This window comes from Tinamus guttatus, unplaced genomic scaffold (assembly GCF_059628265.1).
Source record: "Tinamus guttatus ecotype Peru unplaced genomic scaffold, ASM5962826v1 Tinamus_guttatus_pri_ptg000376l, whole genome shotgun sequence".
In the NCBI taxonomy this organism is placed as follows: domain Eukaryota; kingdom Metazoa; phylum Chordata; class Aves; order Tinamiformes; family Tinamidae; genus Tinamus; species Tinamus guttatus.
Genome location: NW_028288910.1, coordinates 1,172,678 through 1,190,587, shown reverse-complemented (window position 1 = coordinate 1,190,587; position 17,910 = coordinate 1,172,678). Strand labels below are relative to the sequence as shown.

The 17,910-nt window shown below is 50.6% G+C and overlaps 1 protein-coding gene across 1 annotated transcript in view; it reads left to right on the top strand.

Annotated features, from left to right (window-relative positions):
• The first annotated feature begins 8,616 nt into the window (after window positions 1–8,616).
• Window positions 8,617–17,910, top strand: part of LEKR1 (leucine, glutamate and lysine rich 1) — a 42,436-nt gene continuing 33,142 nt past the window's right edge. The window contains exons 1-2 of the mRNA XM_088530474.1: window positions 8,617–8,701; window positions 15,627–15,841. Of these exons, the coding sequence (XP_088386600.1) occupies window positions 8,654–8,701; window positions 15,627–15,841 (263 nt within the window). The 5' untranslated portion in view covers window positions 8,617–8,653. The remainder of the gene's footprint in view (window positions 8,702–15,626; window positions 15,842–17,910) is intronic.

Here is a 17,910-nt window from a genome sequence, read left to right as displayed (position 1 = left end):
GCTGATCTACTTCTTTAGTGGAGATGTTTTATCTGGGCTTTTGTGGAGTCTGGATCTCCTGACCCCCGCGCGGGCGCGCGGTCCCGGCCGCGCGAGCTCCGTGTCCCCGGCACCGCGGAGCGCGGCCGTGGCGGCAGCAGCCCCCTCCGCAACGGGAAAGCGAGAGGTGCCTTTGGTGCCCAGGATTCCTGCCCTGCTATCCTGGAATGAAGCAAATCCTCTTTGCACGTGGTCCTCCCTGCGGGCACAGCTCCACTGTGAGCTTCTGAGGACTGTCCTGTCTTTTGGGGGCTGTGGATGCTCAGGGCTTCGGGGAATTCAAATCCAGGTGTTTAGGTCTGGAAGGAAAACACAGGGATAAGGTCCCTCCTTAGAGGTGGCTGTTGTGGAGCTATTGCTGATCCCGCTGGAAGGGCGGACTTGCCATCCTGGTGCATGGGAGCACCCAAATTTGCCCTTTCCTAGGCATACAAGGGTTATTTGCCTTCATTCAAGTGATATAAAAGATCCTGAACCTGCAGAGGAGGGAGCAGCTCCGATACCTTCTACCAACAGGATCTGTTGTCCTGGATGTGTTGTTCTCTTGCAGCAACTTCTCTGCTTATTAAAACTTCCTCAGAAGCAGCCTGGAGAAATAGGGACTGGAGAAATAGGGACTGGCCATGTGGTACCTAAAAGCAAGAACCTAAAATGGGTCTCGTGCCAAAAAATAGATAATGCAACGTCCTGAGCGAGAAGGATTCGTGTCTGCCAAAAATAACTTTGCTGACCTAAAGTCGCTGCAAAATGACACCCTGTGGATATGTGTGTGCCTCAGCAGCCCTGCGCGTCCCGTTCCGGCTCGGCCGTTTAAGCAACGGGCTGCTGAAAATAGGACTTTGTACTGGAGACAGCAGCAAAATCCCTGGCAGGAACATTGCACCGGAGCTCGTTGCCCACGGCCAGGTGCTTCAGGCTGTGACCCATCCTATCGGCTGTGAGAGCAGATCCTCGGAGGTTCCCAGATCTAGCCTCAAAATCCCCTAAATTCCCCAAATTTGGGCTCTGCAGTTCAGCAGCTCCTGTGCACAAATGTAGCCCAGGCCTCCTGCAGCCACGTGGGTTGGTTTTAGGAGCTGGGAGGCAGGGAAAGGAGTTAAGCAACTGTGATGTTGGGAATCGGGCCTGTTTTCAAGGCGTTTTTATGCTTTTCTTTGCAGAAAAAGCAAGCCCCGCTATTTAAATGCAGTGCAATTTCCATGCTACACACTTAGAGGATCTCTTTGGCTTTGCCCGCCGGGACAAACCATGCCCAGACGCACCAGAACGGAGACCCTTTTGCAGAAGAATCTAAAGCAACAGCAGCAAGAGCCGGTGTTCTTGAGGAGGAAAACACCTTCGGGAGCGTGAAGGACTCGGGAAGGGAGCGTGGCGGTAAACACCAGCATGGAAGCAAATTCCCTGCTCATTTCCCACGAGCTCTTGCTTAGTCAGTCAGAGCGGCTCCGGTTTTCGCCCCGGTTGCTGTTGCCTCTCCTGGATCATCTTTGCTCGCGATCCGCCGAGCTCGGAGAGCCGCGGGATGCGCCAGGCGCGCGTACGCGCGCCTGGCGCATCCCGCGGCTCTCCGAGCTCGGCGGATCGCGAGCAACGGATTTCAGGAACGTTCAAGCAAACCACGGATGCATTTATAGGAGCCTGCAGTTTTCACAGCCTTCTGGAGCCTTCTGCCCCCCGCTCGCCCTTGCGCGCGCCGCGGCTTTGCCGTAAGCGGCGCTGAGACGCCGGATCCGCTCGCTGAACTTGGCTTAACCTTTCGCTCCTGCCCTCCGCCTTGGCCGCGGCCCAGGACACGGAGGCTCCTTCTGCCGTCGCCCGCTCCCGTTAAGGATTCCCGGGCAGGGAATTTGCTGCTTTGGTTGTGAAACTGTCTTCCTTGCAAGGGGACAAGGGTGGAAATGTGGTTTATGCATCTCTGCAGTTTCTGCAGTTTTTAGACCCGCGGAGCTCTCTGCTCCAGAGTCCGGACCGCTCCGCTCGGCGCCTCCTTGGACACATGCGGGACCTGCAGAGCCCCTTTTTTAAATTTAATTTTATTTATTTATTTGGCCCATCTTTTGTTCGTGTTTCTCCTTTGCCCTTCGCAGGGCAGAGGGTGACTCTGTGCACAAATAGCCCGCGCTGCTCAGAGGTGATGCCCTCTAATACCATTAGGCTAATGCTGGATTCAGAGGCTGATGCTGCCCGAGCGCTGGCACGGGAACAGCAGACGTGTCCCCAGCTCCCCTCGCACCGAGGTGGCTCCTGCACACGCGGAGGGGACAGTAATTTCCATGTCAGGGGATGGATGGACATATCCCGGTGCTGGGTCTGGGGTGATCCTGTCTGACAGCTCTTGGCTTCTCTCCCTTTCCCCTCAATCCATCCCCAGGAAATCCCGGCTGTGGGACAGGGACAAGCCAGGAGTTTTCCTGCCTTCTGGGGCTCCCTTCCCTTTCGCTGCCCCTCCGTGAGGCCAGGTGACAGTGACGGGAGCTGCATTTGTTCAGCCGCAGGGGAATGACCTTCCTTCCAGGAGGGCTTTGGTAGCTCTTCCTGATTGCCATTTTCACAGTGAGTTGCTGGGTTTTATGGAAGGATTTTTAGCAAGAATGCCAAAAATCAGGGAGAAGCAATGCTGGCCATTGCCGGCCAAGGTGCCCCCTTAGTGACTTGCCGGGAAGGAACTGGCGGATCCGCCTGTAACTCGAGCCCTGCAAGAGCAGCGTGACCAGGAGCTGACCCAGCGCCCGCTGCACGGCCCTGCCATCGGGCAGGAACTCCCTGGGAAACTTTCTTTCCAGAGGAAAAACACTAGAAATTCCCATGAACTTGGCTTTCTCCACCTGCTAGAAGAGGTGAATCCAGTGGCTCCCCATGGGGATGAATCCGTAGGAGCATGGGAAAAATGACCTAAGGAGTGACAAAAGCATTCTAGGACACGCGGACGTGAGGAATTCAGCCCATTTACAGCAGCAAGTTTTAGTAGCCTGAAACAGAGGCGAGATGCAAACAGAGAGCGCCTGCGTGAAGCAGGGAGCGGCTCGTCCCGCAGAGCCCTTTCCTTTCTGAATCAGCCCCGGCACCGAGTTTCACATTCTGATTCTCAGGAAAGGGGAGCGAACGACGGGCCGGCTTTGGGTTTTGTTGTTCCCGTTGTTTTTGCTCCAGCTCTCCCGTGCTATCTTTAGAACGCAGCGTTTCGGCACCGGGCAGCACTGGCCGGGATTCCCCCTCGCTAATGCGAAATCGCTGCTCTTCAGTAGGAGCCGCGAGCCAGGAAATCCATCCCTGGCGCCGAAACGGGCTTTCTTTCATAAATCTGCGTTTGTTTTAACTTCCTTTTGCAGCAGGCGACGCCAGCGCAGCGGCCGGGGCTCTCCACGTGTTGTCCAAGGCCACACGAGGGGCTGCGCTTGCCTCCTTGCCAGGGATGAAGGGAGAGCGGGAATGACCCGCTTGCCCCTTCCTGTAACAGAGAATTTGCAGAGGGGGTAGCTCTGCAGGGGCTTTTAAGAGCTCGGAAACGCGAGCGGTTATTGCCCTGTGGCTGCTTGCTGCTTTGGTAGAATTACCTCTCAGTGATCATATAGGGGCATGGGAATAACCCGCTGGCAGAGCCCTTTGTGGCTCCGCACGAGGAACCCGCCCCGGGTCGGAGGCTCCGACGCTCGCGCGGCCGCTGCGCCCGGCCCTTCCTGCCGTGCCGGGAAGGGAGGTTACGCGCAGCCACCTCCTGCCTTCTATTCTCAGGGCTCGGAAAGGCAAAACCTGGATGTTAGTCGGTGCCATCCTTAAAATAGAGGAGATGGCAGAGAGCGGGAGCGTCCAGGAGCTGTGGCCCGTCCCGCTGCGCTCCGCGGGGAGGTATCGGCTCTTATCACGTGTTTTTAGCGCACCCAGCGCCGTGGACCTTAGTCCTGATGGGGCCCCTGGGCGTGGGGGCAATGTAAATATTGAAGGTGCCCTCAGTCTCGGGGCGGGAGACGCTGCTGCTGCTCGCGCTGCCCCTTCGGGTGCTCCAAGAGCCTCTGCTCCTCGAGGAGTGCGGAGCGCCGCGGGAAGCCTGTGTTTCCATGCAGTTTTGCATTCTGTAGGGAAGGAAACGGTCGATGGCGAAAAGAGCCTGCGAAGCACAGGGTGTGGGATTTGTTCTGCTCCCCGGGTGTCCCGTGGCTACGGACGTGACTAATCCCCGGTGACAGCCCTGTGCTTGGAGCCTGCTGTTCGCACCGGTGCAGCTGGGCATTCAAGCGCTTTCTGCCCCCAGAAAACGAAATTAAAATTCTTTGGCAATGAAACTAATCCTGCAAAAGGGAGAGAGCTAACGCCCCTGCCCCAGCGACTGCGAACAAACCGCTGTTATCCTATTCCTGGCTTCCCGGGGAAGCGGTTTCACCCCGTATCAGAGCAGCCTCCGAGCCTAACGCGTACCCGGCTGTTGGAGGGTGCAGCAGGGTGGCCGTGGCCACCCCAGGCCGCCTCGATCCTGTCCCGCGTCCCCACGGGCTCGGAGCGGCTCCCAGGCGCCTCTCGCCCCAGTCCCAAGGAGTTTTATCAGCTCCGCGTGTTGATCCCGCTCGGGAACCATGGCACGGATCACCAGAGCCTGGTGCAGAGCTGCTGGTGAGGTGTTATGTAAACAGGAAAACAAACACGCCTGTTCCCGTAGTGACTCCATAGTGACAGGGAAACGCTGCGCCCTTGCACAAGCGGCTCCTTCCTCCTCCGGGCCGAGCCGGCCCTCGGCACTCACCGTCCCCGCGACGTCCCCGGAACGCGGCCCGAGGGAGCCGGGAGCGCGGCCCGTGCCGAGGGGACACCCTGCCCGCGAGGGCCGCGTCCCTCCCCGCCTGGCACGAGATATCCTCGGAGCGGGAACAGCAAACAGCGCTCGTGCGCCGCTGATAAGGAACCTCGGTGCCCGCTGCGCGCCGGGCTGCTCCCGGGCCCTCGCCTGCAGCTCTGCCCAGTCCTCCCAGAGCTGCTTTCCAGGACGAGCGGCAAAGAAACCACGAGCTTATAAAGCAAATGATTTAGTGCTGAAAGATTGCTTTTCCAGAGCATTTGGAACAGCTGCAGGTAGCAGAACTCATGGAAATCATGGGTAGCTCACGCAGAAGTGAGAGCTAAATTAACTGAATTAGTTGTCGTGCTGAGCAGGTCTTTGCGCTCTCGTTACGTGCCATAGGACCCCAAAGCAATTATGCCCCAGCAGAAGCAATTCTACTTCTGTTGAATTCTGTCCCGGACCCGCCGTAAACCAGCTCGCGCGATGGCGACGCCGGTGCGAGCGGCAGCGCGGCGCGCGGCACCTCGGACGGCCGCGAGCGCGCAGGGATCGGCGAGCAGGATGCGCCGAGCGCGCCGGGCCAACCTCCAACCCGGGGGCTTTTAGCCAGAAATAGCCATGTCCACTCCTATGGCTGTATTTTGGAGGTTGTCTCGTTGGGAGCCGGTGGGTTTAGCTGACAAATGTAACAGGAAACAAGTCAGGTGCTAAAGCAGAGCGAGAAAACTCTTCCTGTGCAACGTTTTCATGCAAGAGCTGCACTGAGATGTAAGGACGAGGCTGTGTTTTAACAACGAGGCTGTAGCAACAGCCTGTGCACCGTGCTCCCTCCTTGGGGGAGATAAATTTAGATTGTCAGGCCATGCCGAGGAAATGCAACATTTGCATTTTCCTATCAGGATGTGCCAGGACATGACACTGCAATCTCCAACCGTGAAGTAATAACGTGTTAATAAAGGAGCAGGTCGATCTACTGCAAAGCACTGCTCGCTGCTATTTAGTATTTTTAAAAAAGCTGACTGGGTCTATCCATAGCACCAGGACATGTAGGGGAGAGCTGGAGCAGCCCAAAAACTATTTCAACAGCAGGTATCACAGGGCAACCTTGGGCCTGCAAGCCTGGACATCCCCAAATAGCCCCCACGCATATGGACACGTGAATGTCCCCATCCACGTGGACATTCCCAGTCACTGCAGGGCAGGTGGGGGCACTCTGCGGCTCCCCTCCGGCTCGCGGTGGGGTGGGATCCTGCTGCTCACATAGTTTTCTCCACTCCCAGATTCCAGTCAGTCACATCACCCTGCTCAGGGCTCTCATTTCTCTGAACTTTCAGGATTCCTTCATTTGTTTTGCTTTTTGCTCTCTCCTCTGTTCTCCTTCCCTTCCGTGCTTTACAGTGATCTCATTGTTGCTTCATCACTTGCACGACAGACATTTCTTCCCGGACTCATTAGGGCTGCAAGAAACATCTGTCTGCTTCCCCCGTTCTCACACCCTTGCAGCAGGGAGGGTGCGTGTGCAGGGTAGGTTTCATTTCGGCAGGATCTTGTGGTTTGGTTTTGTTTTTTAAGCCAACAATACAAACATTTTGCTCCCTACAGATTGTGTGTTTAAAATTAGAAGAAAAGCAGGTCGCTCTGCTCGTGTGGATGAGGGGGGAATTGCTGGGGTTCCTGCGTTCCCGTGGGAGCCTCCATCAGGCTGCTGGGAAAGTGCTGAGCCCTGAACTTCACCCTTATGGTCCGAGTTCTGCTTTGCCTCGGGAAAGTGCCATGACGAGTGCCACCATGGTCCTTGTCCCGGAGCTTGGAGCGATCCTGCAGATAGGCAGAGCCCTTGAGTGCCTTGGAGATAAGGGCGGAAGCGGTGACCTCTTTGCACCGATATCCCCGGGCCGGGCTTTGCCTGCTCATCTTGTCCCTTGGCCAAGCCCTGTCAGCTGCTGTCCGCGTCCTCCCGGCGCTCGTGCCCGTGTCTGTCCTCTCGGCTGCAAAAACCGCCCCCGTGCTCCCTTCTTTCTCCCCGCAGTCTTGTAGCTGTGACCGTTCCTGGCGCCGTGCCCGAGCCGTCCTGCTGCCAGCACAGGCTCCGTGTGAGCTTCTTGCATTCCCATGCAGATCCCCCCCGCTGCGGCGGGCGAATCCAGCACCCCCGATCTCATCCTTGACACGGCTCCTGGCACGGAGCTGCCGCCTCCTCACGCAGATGCCTCCCCGGAGTCACCTCGCGTGTCCCTGCAGCTACCGGAGCGCCCGGATCCCCTTCCTTGTGATCCCGCTCCTGCCCCGCTGGCAGCACTGCCTTCATTCCCCAGGTAGCCCTTGTTTCCAAATCCCTGCTCCGAACATCCCTGCTGATCTCCCACGCTGATCCCGCCCCGCTGACATTCGGGAAGGGGGTGGGAAGCGCAGCAAAGGCCCTGCCCTCGCCCTGACCCCGCTCCTGCCACCTTGCTGCGCCTCGCCAGCGTCCCCAGCGCGTCCCCGCGCGGGGCCTCCGTGCCGCTCCGCCGGCACCGCGGCGCTCCGAGCCGCGGGAATCGCGAGCAGCTGCCCGGGGGTTCTCCCGGGACAGCAGTGCCCAACCACGCGTGGCGCCCAGCTGTGCCCACGGCGGGTGGCTGGAAGACCCCGGACGAGAGGGCTCGGGTACAAACGTGGCTTTCTAAAAGGGCAGCCCTCCTGCCCGCACACTTGTGCTCGTGTCGGCCAGCCGTGTTCCAGCGGACTTTGCTCCCGTGCGCCGCGGCCCCGGCCCTTCCACGTGTGTGCGGGAAGGTTCGGAGGCTGCCGGGGCACAAGGCGCTGGCGGCCGCGCGCGTCACGCGCTCGCTCCTCGCCTGCCCGCTCGCCCTCGGCACCGCTCACGCATGGGCATGGGGGACGCGTGGCCACGCTGCCACAGTGGCCTCCACGCTGGCCCTGCGTGGCACCAAGGGGTGGCAGAGGCTCTGGTCTCCGGCTGCTTCCTGGGGACCAGGGAGACACTGTCATTCCAGGCGGGAGCAGCCTGTCCCAGGGCAGGCGGCCCTTCCCGGCGGAGCCCTCCTGGCCTGCCAGGATCTCCTCATCCCCTTCAGGACAGGGTTCCCCCCTGCCAGGACAGGATCCCCTCGTCCCCTCCAGCACGGGCTCTCCCAGGACACCCCCCTATCCCTCCCCGTGTCCCGCAGCGCCTCCTCGGCCCGCGCGCTCCCCCTCGCCCCGCTCCCCTCCGCGGCGCCGCTGCCGCCGGCGCCTCCGCGCCCGCCCGGGGCTTCCGTGACAGCGGCGCTGGGCGGCCGCGGCGCTGCGGTCGCTGCCGGCGGCGCCGCACGACACGGCGCGGCCCTCGCGTGCGAGGCGCTGCCCCGCCGTCACGCAGCGCGGCCGCCCGCCCCGCCGCGCCGCCCTTTTATTATTTATTTCTTCCCTTTCTACCCTTTATTTGAACCGGCGGCCGCCGTGGCCGCGGGGCCGCGCGCGCGAGGGCGCCCCGGGCGCCGCCGCCCTCGCGTGCCGCCTCAGAGCGGGGGATGGGGAAGGAGGCGGCCCGGGCGGGCGGCGCGGCCGCTGCCAGCGCGGGGATTAGCGCGGCCGGCACGCGAGGCGCCCAGCTGCGCGGGGCGGCGCCGAAAACGGCCGTTTTGTGGGAAAACCGGCCGCCCTTAACCCCCCTCCCCCGCTCCCGGCTCCCGTTCCCTCCTCCCGTTGCCGCGGCGACGCGAGCAGCCGTTGGCGCCGCCGCCGCAGCGCGCGGGCCAGCAAATGGCGGCGGCGCCGCCGCGCGCGCCGGGCCCGGGCGGGCGGCGGGGCTGAGGCCGGCGGGCGGCGGCGGCGGAGCCCCCCGGGGCTCCCGGGGCCATGGAGCGGCAGCGGCCCGTGCACGCGCTGCCCGAGGGCATCCGCAAGGTGCGCGGCGGAGCGGGGGCGCCCCGGTACGCGGGCGGAAAAGTAATGGGAAAAGCGCCTTTATCCAGGCCCCGCTGGAGTGGCCGTCCCGGGAATCCTCAAGGAAGGTGTTGAAATGATTTTTGGAGGCCCTTGGCCATCCGCGTGGCCCTGAGGACGGGCGCAGTAGCCCAAGGAAGGGCCCCGGAGCCCTTGTCCGGGGAGGGGAGGGAGGAGAAGCTGGGAAGCTTGGAGATGCGCCATGGAGGTTTTCGTACCACGTTATATGTGTTTGTTCATAAACTACTGGGTTTCAGCAGCAATAGATAACGTGGCCAACCAAATTCAGTAGGAATTTCTCTAGGAAACCCTCTGTGCTTTTTTCTTTGCTTTTTTTTTTTTTAAAAAGGGTTATTGAATGTAAGGGAACCTGGTGCCTTCTCTTTGGTAAGACCTGGGACACTGTTTCTAAGCAAAAAAGCAAGCTTTTACGTGCGAGTGGAGGGATGGAGCAGGAGGCTCCACGATAACATCTTGAACAAAAACACCTGTATGCGAAGGTGCAGCAGGACTTCCAGGTGGATGGATGGATGGATGGATGGATGGTCCTATGGCCTTGTCAAGCTGGTGTCTTGTTGCCTTAGAGCTCGCGTAGGGGATCCCGCACCGAAACAGCCCGATGCTTCGGGGTCCCCCGAGGCTCCTGCTCTCGCGTTCCCTCGGCTGCTGCTGGCCTCGTCGGCCCCGGCTGGCACTGCAGTTGCAGCTGCAAGAACAGCACTTGAGCACAAGCCCTGGTTTTGAGTCTTCTACCTTCTAATTAGATTTTTTTTCTTATTCCTTTCACACTTTCTGCTGCTTAGACTTGTATCGCTTCTTTTTTGTCAGCTTTCAAATTGCTCTTGAGCAGAACTTAATGCAAAGGGAAACTCTTGGTATTTTGTCAATGAATTTATAGGTGAGGAGGGGTTTAGATTCCTCAGGATCTGCTCAGTTTTGGCTTACCGGGAAAGTCATGTAAGATTTTACACAGCCCATTTTTTTATTATCATTTGATTCATTCTGCTTCCCATTTCTCATTCACATAGTGCATACATGTCACCAGGTGGATGGTAAATAGACAAAAACAGGTAAGCGATCACAAGTCAGTTATTCAAGTTTTAGCTTTTTCGAGGGGAAATAACCAAGTTAGTTAATGGCACCGTGGCAGTTTTGGAGAGGGAAATCTGCAGCCCTTCACCTTATTTTGGGGGCAGTTGCGGTGTCCTGGAAAGCAGACGCAGCAGCCGAGTGAATCGCCTTGCGCCGGGGTGTTCTGAGCCCTGCATCGTCCTCGTGTCCTTTCTGCTGAAGAACCACTATTTTTTATTTTTTTCCCCCAAATAAGACGTACGTTGTTAGTGCAAACATTCTGGCCATCAGAAAGTTACTGTTGGGATTTCATCTTTTGTGAAAACGAGCCCCGTTAGCACATAGCTCTCTATTGCTTAACGTCCGGAAGGCAGCAGAACGCTAAAACCCTGAGCTGTCTATATAACAAAATGTTATATTTAATTTTAAACTTTTTTTTGGCAAGTAAATAACCCTTGCTTAAAACAAATCATAAAATTAATTGGGCACAAGATACCCAATGCAGATTAGCAGTTCTCTTACCATAGGAGCTTAGAAAAACAAGCAAAACGGGAACTTCGAAGTTCTGTTATACATCGGTACAGAATGTTCCATGGCATTTCACTGTCCACAAAACATCACGTACTGCTGTGGCAAGTGGTGGTTGCTCATTACATTTGCTACATGTGCTATAAATGGGAGCACGTGGGGGTATCTTTAATTTTTCTCCCCCCCTTTGACCCTGGGAGGGTTTTCTTTTTAAATAGACAAATTGCAGTTGTGTGAATTGCCTATGAATGCGCCACGTCCTGGCTAGGTGTGCAGGTAGCACAAGACGTAAGGCTTCAGTACTGATCCAAAGTTGGAAGCAGCAGTATTCCCATGCATGGGAATTTCCCATGGCCTCCAGGTGAGCACTGTGGCATTGGCATGCAAAATGGCAGGAGATGCTTTCATGCTTATTGACCTGCACCCTACGAGTGTTTCTTGAGACAACGTTCATAAATAGCCCCTGGATTTGATGGGATTTGCAGAACTCGGCTATAGAATTTCTAGCATTTTGCTTTTATTGAGCTCTGGCTATGGGAATGTTCTCAGTGGTTGCAATGAGCTTAGGAAATGTTTGAAAACCCCAGGTTATTTTTGGTGTGAGCCCTCATCCTGCAGATGCAGTTGTGCCTATGGATGCTAGAGCTTCACGTTGTCCAGCAAACAGAGATATCGGGATCAGGCCGTGCACCTCCTATTTTGTAAAAGAGGAGTAAATCCACAGAGAAGCGAAGCTTCCGTAGCAATCCTGGTCCTCTTTATTTATTTTTTTTTCCTTGAGCACAGAACTCAATCATTTCCATCAAATGTGTGCAGCAGAACACGCCGCTTTCCTCTGGGAATGTGAACTACGTGGCTCAGGTGACAATTTTGTGTGTGTAAAGAAGGGGTTGTTGAATTTGTGAGGATGGAGAAAAGTAGCATGAGGGAAGTGAAAGTAATATGGAGAAGGAGCAAAAGGAGAAGAAAGTGTCAGTGAAGGAGAATCAAGCTGGAGGTGGAAGAAAACGGTCTACAAAAATAACAGCTCCAGCTGCCCCTTTGTGCTGTTGTACTTTGGTGGGTTTTGGGTGTTGTGTGTTGTTTAGATTTGTTGTTTAAGGTGTTCAAGGAGTTCATCTGTGCTCGTGGCTCCAAGTTTTAATTCCACTGGCACTAGTAACATATTCAAAGCTTTAAAAGCATCTCATTAATTGAGGACTGAGATTCTGGCTTTTAAGAGCAGTGTCTGTTCATAAGCTTTTCATAAGTGGCTGTTTGGTATCGCAGGTGCAGTGGGAACACTGAGGTGCTCCTAAGTGAGAAGGAGGTTGGTTTTTCTTCTTTTGACAAGAACTTAGCTCTTTATTCTGTAAGGTTCTAATATTTGCCAGTGGAATCTGAACTATCAGAGGAGCAGCAGTGCCCGAGCCTATGTTCCCTATGGTTATTCAGTCAAGTAGAAATGATATAAATTCCTATCTTGTCATTTCAGAAGCTTGAAAAGAAGCTTGTTATTCAAAAGGCTAAAAATGGGCCAGCCTGGCAAAGTCCTCCTTCCCTTAGAACTTCTGCTTTGCAGATGCTTCTAGTATTGAGTCAGGCAGATGTCATTCGAGTGACTATCCATCCTGGCTCCGTTTTCCACTTGCCCTTGGTAGCTAAAGAAATCTGTGTAACTATGGAATAATGTTAGTTCCTCCAGAAACGAACGCAGCTCTGACTTGAAACTACTCCCACAGATGCTGTAGTGGAACAGCTGCTCCAGTGTCACAGCCAGAAATACCACCTTGAGGTCCGGTTTGTTCCCCGTGGAGCTCCCCTCCTGCCTCGGCAGCATCTGCTGCAGCGTGCAGCAGAGGTGCAGCTCGAAGCCGTATGGATCGAAGGTGTTTCTGGCGTAAGCGCGTTGTCCTCAGTGCGTTTGTCTTTGTCCTTCTCTCCGTTCTTGTCACGCGTGCAGTATCGTCATGCTAACTCAAATAGCAATTTTTCTTTTAGTATCTCTCTATATAGTCATTTCATGCCTTGTTTGCCCAGAGTTTCCTTGCGTGGGCCGACCAAAATATAATGCTAAAATATCTTCTGTTTTAAAGTTCCTAATTGGTTATTTCTTTTGCTGTCCACTGCTTAGTCTGGTTTCTGAGGGCATATACAACCTCTTTTCTAATTACAACTCTGGTCTTTTTCTATTCCTTCCAAACTGTTTTTTCCATGATTTTTTTTTTCCATATTTTGCTTTTGAGATGATGTCAACAGCCTTTTGACCAAATATGAACCTAAAATGTAGAGATCTCTGTATATATGGAGACCTAAAACATAAATTCTATAAAGATAACTCGGAGATAATACTCTTCCACAAGAAGTAGCTTTTTAAGGAGAGGGACTAGTGCAAATTTGTTTCCTATAGATTTGCATCTTGGTGCTTATGGTGATGCAAGCTCTAATGATAACTTCTCCTGGACAGAGCATATGCAAAGCTCTCTCCTGTATAGATTGATATTTAAAGACTGTGCTTACGCTGCCAAGTTTTCTTCAGTAGGGGCTGTATAAAGCCTTTTTCTCCCAGGCTGGTTGCCTGACATTTCAGAACGTTAAACGTTTCTGCCCTCGCTGTCAGATTTGGTGGTAACTGGCCAAACATTCTGGTTCACAAATGATTGGAGAACGGCAGCGGGGAAGACGCGCGGCGCTGCAGGAGCCCGTGGCGCAGCCTCCAAACCCCCAACGTGCAGCACAACTTCATGAGGAACACCTACAGAACAGAGGCTGGGTAAATAGCAGCATCAGTGCGTGATTTTCCACCCTGAAGTATTTCAGCTTTGAAAATGACCTTTTTTTTTTTTTGTGATTGATTCACATTTGCTCTATGAAATGTCAGATGCCGTTCTGCGTCCTGGTTGGATTTCCTTTTCCCATGGTTCATCATGAGCCTTCACTTCTATTTGCTCGGGCCTGCAACTTCAGGAACGACTAACAAGGAGTTCTTCTCAGACAGAAGTATTTATATTTCTCCTTATATTCCAATTTAAAACTTGAGGTCACCTTACCAGTCTTTAAAAAAGGAATTTAAAAATGTTGGGGAAGCCATGAAATCAGCAGAATTCATTCCAAAATTAATAGCAGTTTCACTGATGAATCCTCCCTTCTCATGATTATTTGGACACCAGCTCCTGAATAGTCAATGGCTTAACATGCTCTGCACTAGTTTATAGAACTGCTTTCCTAGGGATATTCAGAGGGAATCAATGAGAAGAAGAATGGGACCATTCCCATTAAGTGCAGGTGGAAATGATTTATTGTTCCCCAACTTTGTTTTTAAGTTCAACAACAAGATTGAAAGAGATAAGTGCATTTTGAAGTTAAAAGGCTTTAGTGCTTGCTTAAACACTTTCATTTCAGACCCTGATTGTTTTTTTATTCTGGTACCAGTGATACTTCTAGGACTGTTTATTTGAAAGACAGAAGTGGTGTTGCTGTAAGAGAGCACAATGTTCTTACTGGGATAAGAGCCCCCCTCCTGTCCTCCTTACAACAGCTCATTTTGTCCTCTTTCAATATAGTAATTTTAGTTCTTTGGAACTTTATGGTATTTATTCTGAATAACAGTTTCATATTTCCAAGCACAGTCTGTAACTGCCAGGAAAAATAAACTTGAATTTTCAGTTCATTCAGAGCAACTGTAACTAAGATTATTTTATACTGGGACAAAAGTAAGAAATTGGAAAATTTAGTTTGGCCCGGTAGTCCCAGGGTATCCTGAAATAGCATTTTTATCGAGCTGTGCTTAGAGTGATGAAGATTATTGAATCATGAAATAATGAATATTTGTTATTTTTGAAAAAATATTCTTTCATCTAAGTGTGACTTTTTTCGGTTGATCCCAGTGTTTCAAAATACTTTTTTCTGCAACACAAGATATGTGTATATATATTATATATGTGTATATGCTAAACTGTTGGCATTTTTGCAGCTTTTTGTCTTTCGTAAGTTGTTGCCACAATCCCTACAGTTGCTGCTAGGTGCAAGGAGGGCAGCAGGGTGTTTGTAGCCTGATCCACAGGCTACAACGCTTGTTCTCCCGCTTTTCATTATTTCTTGTGGTCCAGCTCCCCCCGTTTGCCTTCCACATATCATTTAAGTGATATTATCCAGCTGCATGGCTGCAAATGCCATCCCTATCCTACCTGAATGTCCCGTTTCCAATCGGCTGAGCTCCGGGTGTGATTCTCTCCTTCTTACAGTCTTCTCATAGGAAAAGGGATGGAAACTGCAGACCTTGAACTCTCAGAACAACTCTTTGCTTTTTGAAGTGTGTATAAAGCCCAACTTGGGATGCAGCCTGTTTGGGTGCTAGTGATAGATCAGTTAATAAAAATAGCATAATATAGAGCTTCCAGAAAGGTCTTTCTGTTGAAGTGAAATATGTGTCCTTATAAATATTCTCTTAAATGACAAGTAATGTTATTAAGTAAGGCCCAGTGTTACTAAATGGATCTGTTTCTCATGCGAGTTCAGTTTGGCATCGCTTGTAAACCAAACAGTCTGTTTTCAGGAAGTGAAAGGGATCAAAATACCCAGGAATAACTCATATACTGAGCAGTGTGTGAGTAGAAGCTAGAGCACGTCTGTCTGTCCCTTTTATTGAGCTTTGCTCAAGTATTTCATCACTTCAGATGTGTTTCTCAATCTAAGGAATGGTCTTTGTTAGACATCCATTCTGTGTGCTGTATTTTAAAAATTGTGATGAATGCTTCATATCTAGCAAACTGGTTACATTTTCCACAGCACTCAAGTGCCATACACACTACATCACACAAATTATTCCCTTATTCACTCGAATTATTTTTGTGAAGATTGCTGGGTTACATCACTCTATCCACTTTCCAGCTTGCCTGTTTAATTGGATATGAGTTATCAAAAACACAGCAAATTACCTTCTTGCTGGCTCAAGCAATCAAATGTTCATTAAGGAAATAATATTGTAAAACATAGAACAATTATTTTAAAATTAATAGATAAAGCATAATTCAAGATTTATTTTTTAGGGTTCCAATGGGAGTTTGTATGGAGTAAACTGCAGAACTGATATATCTTGTGTGGTTTCCCATAAACAAAAGTACTGTTGTAGCTTGATTTCATTTGCTAATGAGTTTTGTGTTTATTAATTAATAAAACAATAGCAACGTGTGGTCATAAGTGCTGCACTACAGTACACATTTAAAGCCAGGCAGAATTACGGTTAACAGTCACCCGGTCTTTTATTTTTGTTCAACCTATTTCTTATATGTGTTTTCTCTTTTTCTAGATGCCCCGGGATGAGACAGTTTGTAAATACTGCGGAGTCAGCTATTTGATACTTCATGAATTTAAGGTGATGGAAGAAAAAGTAAAAGCAATGGAAAAGGAGATTAAATTTTATAAAGGAAGTATAGAGCGGGAAAAACGTCTCCAGGAAGAACTGCAGACACTTTGCCAAGACCTTGAACACAGTCGAGCTGACAGTCAGTCAAAAGCAGAAAGGTCAGAGTGTGTTACGTAGTCTGATATTATTCTCATGTTTATGTACTAGTTAATCTCATTCCAAAGAAGTTTTTTTTTTTAAAAAAAAAAAAGCTTTCCCTGGCTTTTGTCGGGTATAACCTCTATACCATAACACTTGATTTAAATCATGTTTTGAATTATTGTCTAGAAGCAAATCTTGAATTTTTGAATAATTTAGTTACAGTCAATATATTTAACAACAAAAAAGAGGTATTTCAGAGGTATTTCCACCTTCCCTTCTCCCCATTCCTCACAAAAGGGGAAATGATTAAATGTTTCATCTTACAAATATTTTTATTACAGAATAGTAACTATTTAAATGAAACCTCAGAGTGTGAGGAATTTCACAGTCCTGAAGTTTCTACTTATTGCCATGCTCACAGTGGTGCAGTAATATGGTAAAAGATCAGAATTTCTACACCGAGAAGCTTACAATTCACAGTCTGAAAGGATAACATATAGTAAAAATAGTTAGGAACATCTTGGGTTCCTCAAAAGGGACCTGCCTATGGAGTTAGGGCTCTCTCAGCTAACACAGGCAAGCCTGCTTTTGTCTCTTCTTATTTGTCACTGCGCGACGATTTTAAATTTAGGACATGAAGTCATACCTCGAAAATACCTGCCCTCTTCTGGGCTTTGTTTGATTGATTGTTTTGTGCCTTCAGTCTGAACCCCGAGCGAGCGTCGAGTTAGCCTGGTGGTTTGGATTTGGCCATCCTTGGAGGTTATTTATGCTGCATAAAAAACTAGGACTTGTTATATCAAACTCGCTATAATCAAAACAAATATGTTGTGACAGTGTTAGCATTCAGGGTAGGCTTTTTTTGTCTCTTTGTTGCTGTACAATTTCTGACTATCTCTTGTTTCTGTTTAACCTTCTGTCGCTTTTAGGCCATTCTATGATGCCACGACAGTATAACAGATTTTATAACAAAATATTGTATCCTTCTGCTATGAAAGAAATGCAAGTGTTTGGGCTTCTTCTAATGCTTAAGTTCCAAAACCCGCTCTTCCTTTCTTCTACTGTCCATAATCAGACTTAACTTTTTCTGTATCCTGATTTTTATCTCCTTTACTTTGAAATTTACTACTATATTCCAATCATTATTTACAGTGGGACTAAAATCTGAATGTAAATATTTACGTTTATAAAGGAAGTATGTTTAATTATCAACTATAAAAATGCAATTGCTTGAGAAGCTTCTTGGGCAATTCCTTTCTCATCTGAATGAAACTGTTTGTCAGAAGCTCTTTCTAGGAATGAGACTATAATCTTAAATATCACGTCAGTCATCATTTTGTTTCTAATAACTCCTAGTTGTGGTGTTTCTTGTGTAATTGACCCATAGTCATGGGCTGTGATTTAAACTGATAATATTTAGCACTTTTGGACATTAAGGTGCTCTCAAAGAATTGGAATTGAACATGTTGGAAATGCTAAAGAAGAAATGTATGGAATATTTACAGATGCAGTCCTTTATAATCCATGCATTCAATCCTTTTCATTGAAAAAGATGAACACTTTATAATCCATTTAATCACCTCAACCGCTTACACTCCAAGATTGAACATGACAACTATTGGAAGTAGAATTTTTTGGGATAATATTTCTAATAAACCTTCACTTCAAAATGCAGACGTTTTCACAAAGTTGAACAGTGCCCTTGTATATACAGTCGATCTCTCTACTCACATAATGCAACTTTTGTTTTTTTCATTTTGTGCCGTGAGTGTGAGCTGAGCCGCCCAGTTTTTCACCGTTTGCTTTGGTTTAGGTCTGGTTTTGAGGAGTGCGTTTGCTCCTTGTTACTTGGGTGGCTCTGGGTGGCAGTTGCAGGGATAACACAGGATGGAGGTTGAGTTACCCGCGGGCAGCAGCACCCAGCCCCGCCGTGCTGCGAATCACTCTTGTGGGTAGACTAAAACTTGCATTCAGCTGGCTTTGTAGCAAGGCTCCAGCAGTTAATGACACCTTTATCTCTACATTTTTCCCCTCAGGTTTGGCTTGATTTAAAACCTGCTGAAATCCAAAGGAATACTTTGAGGAG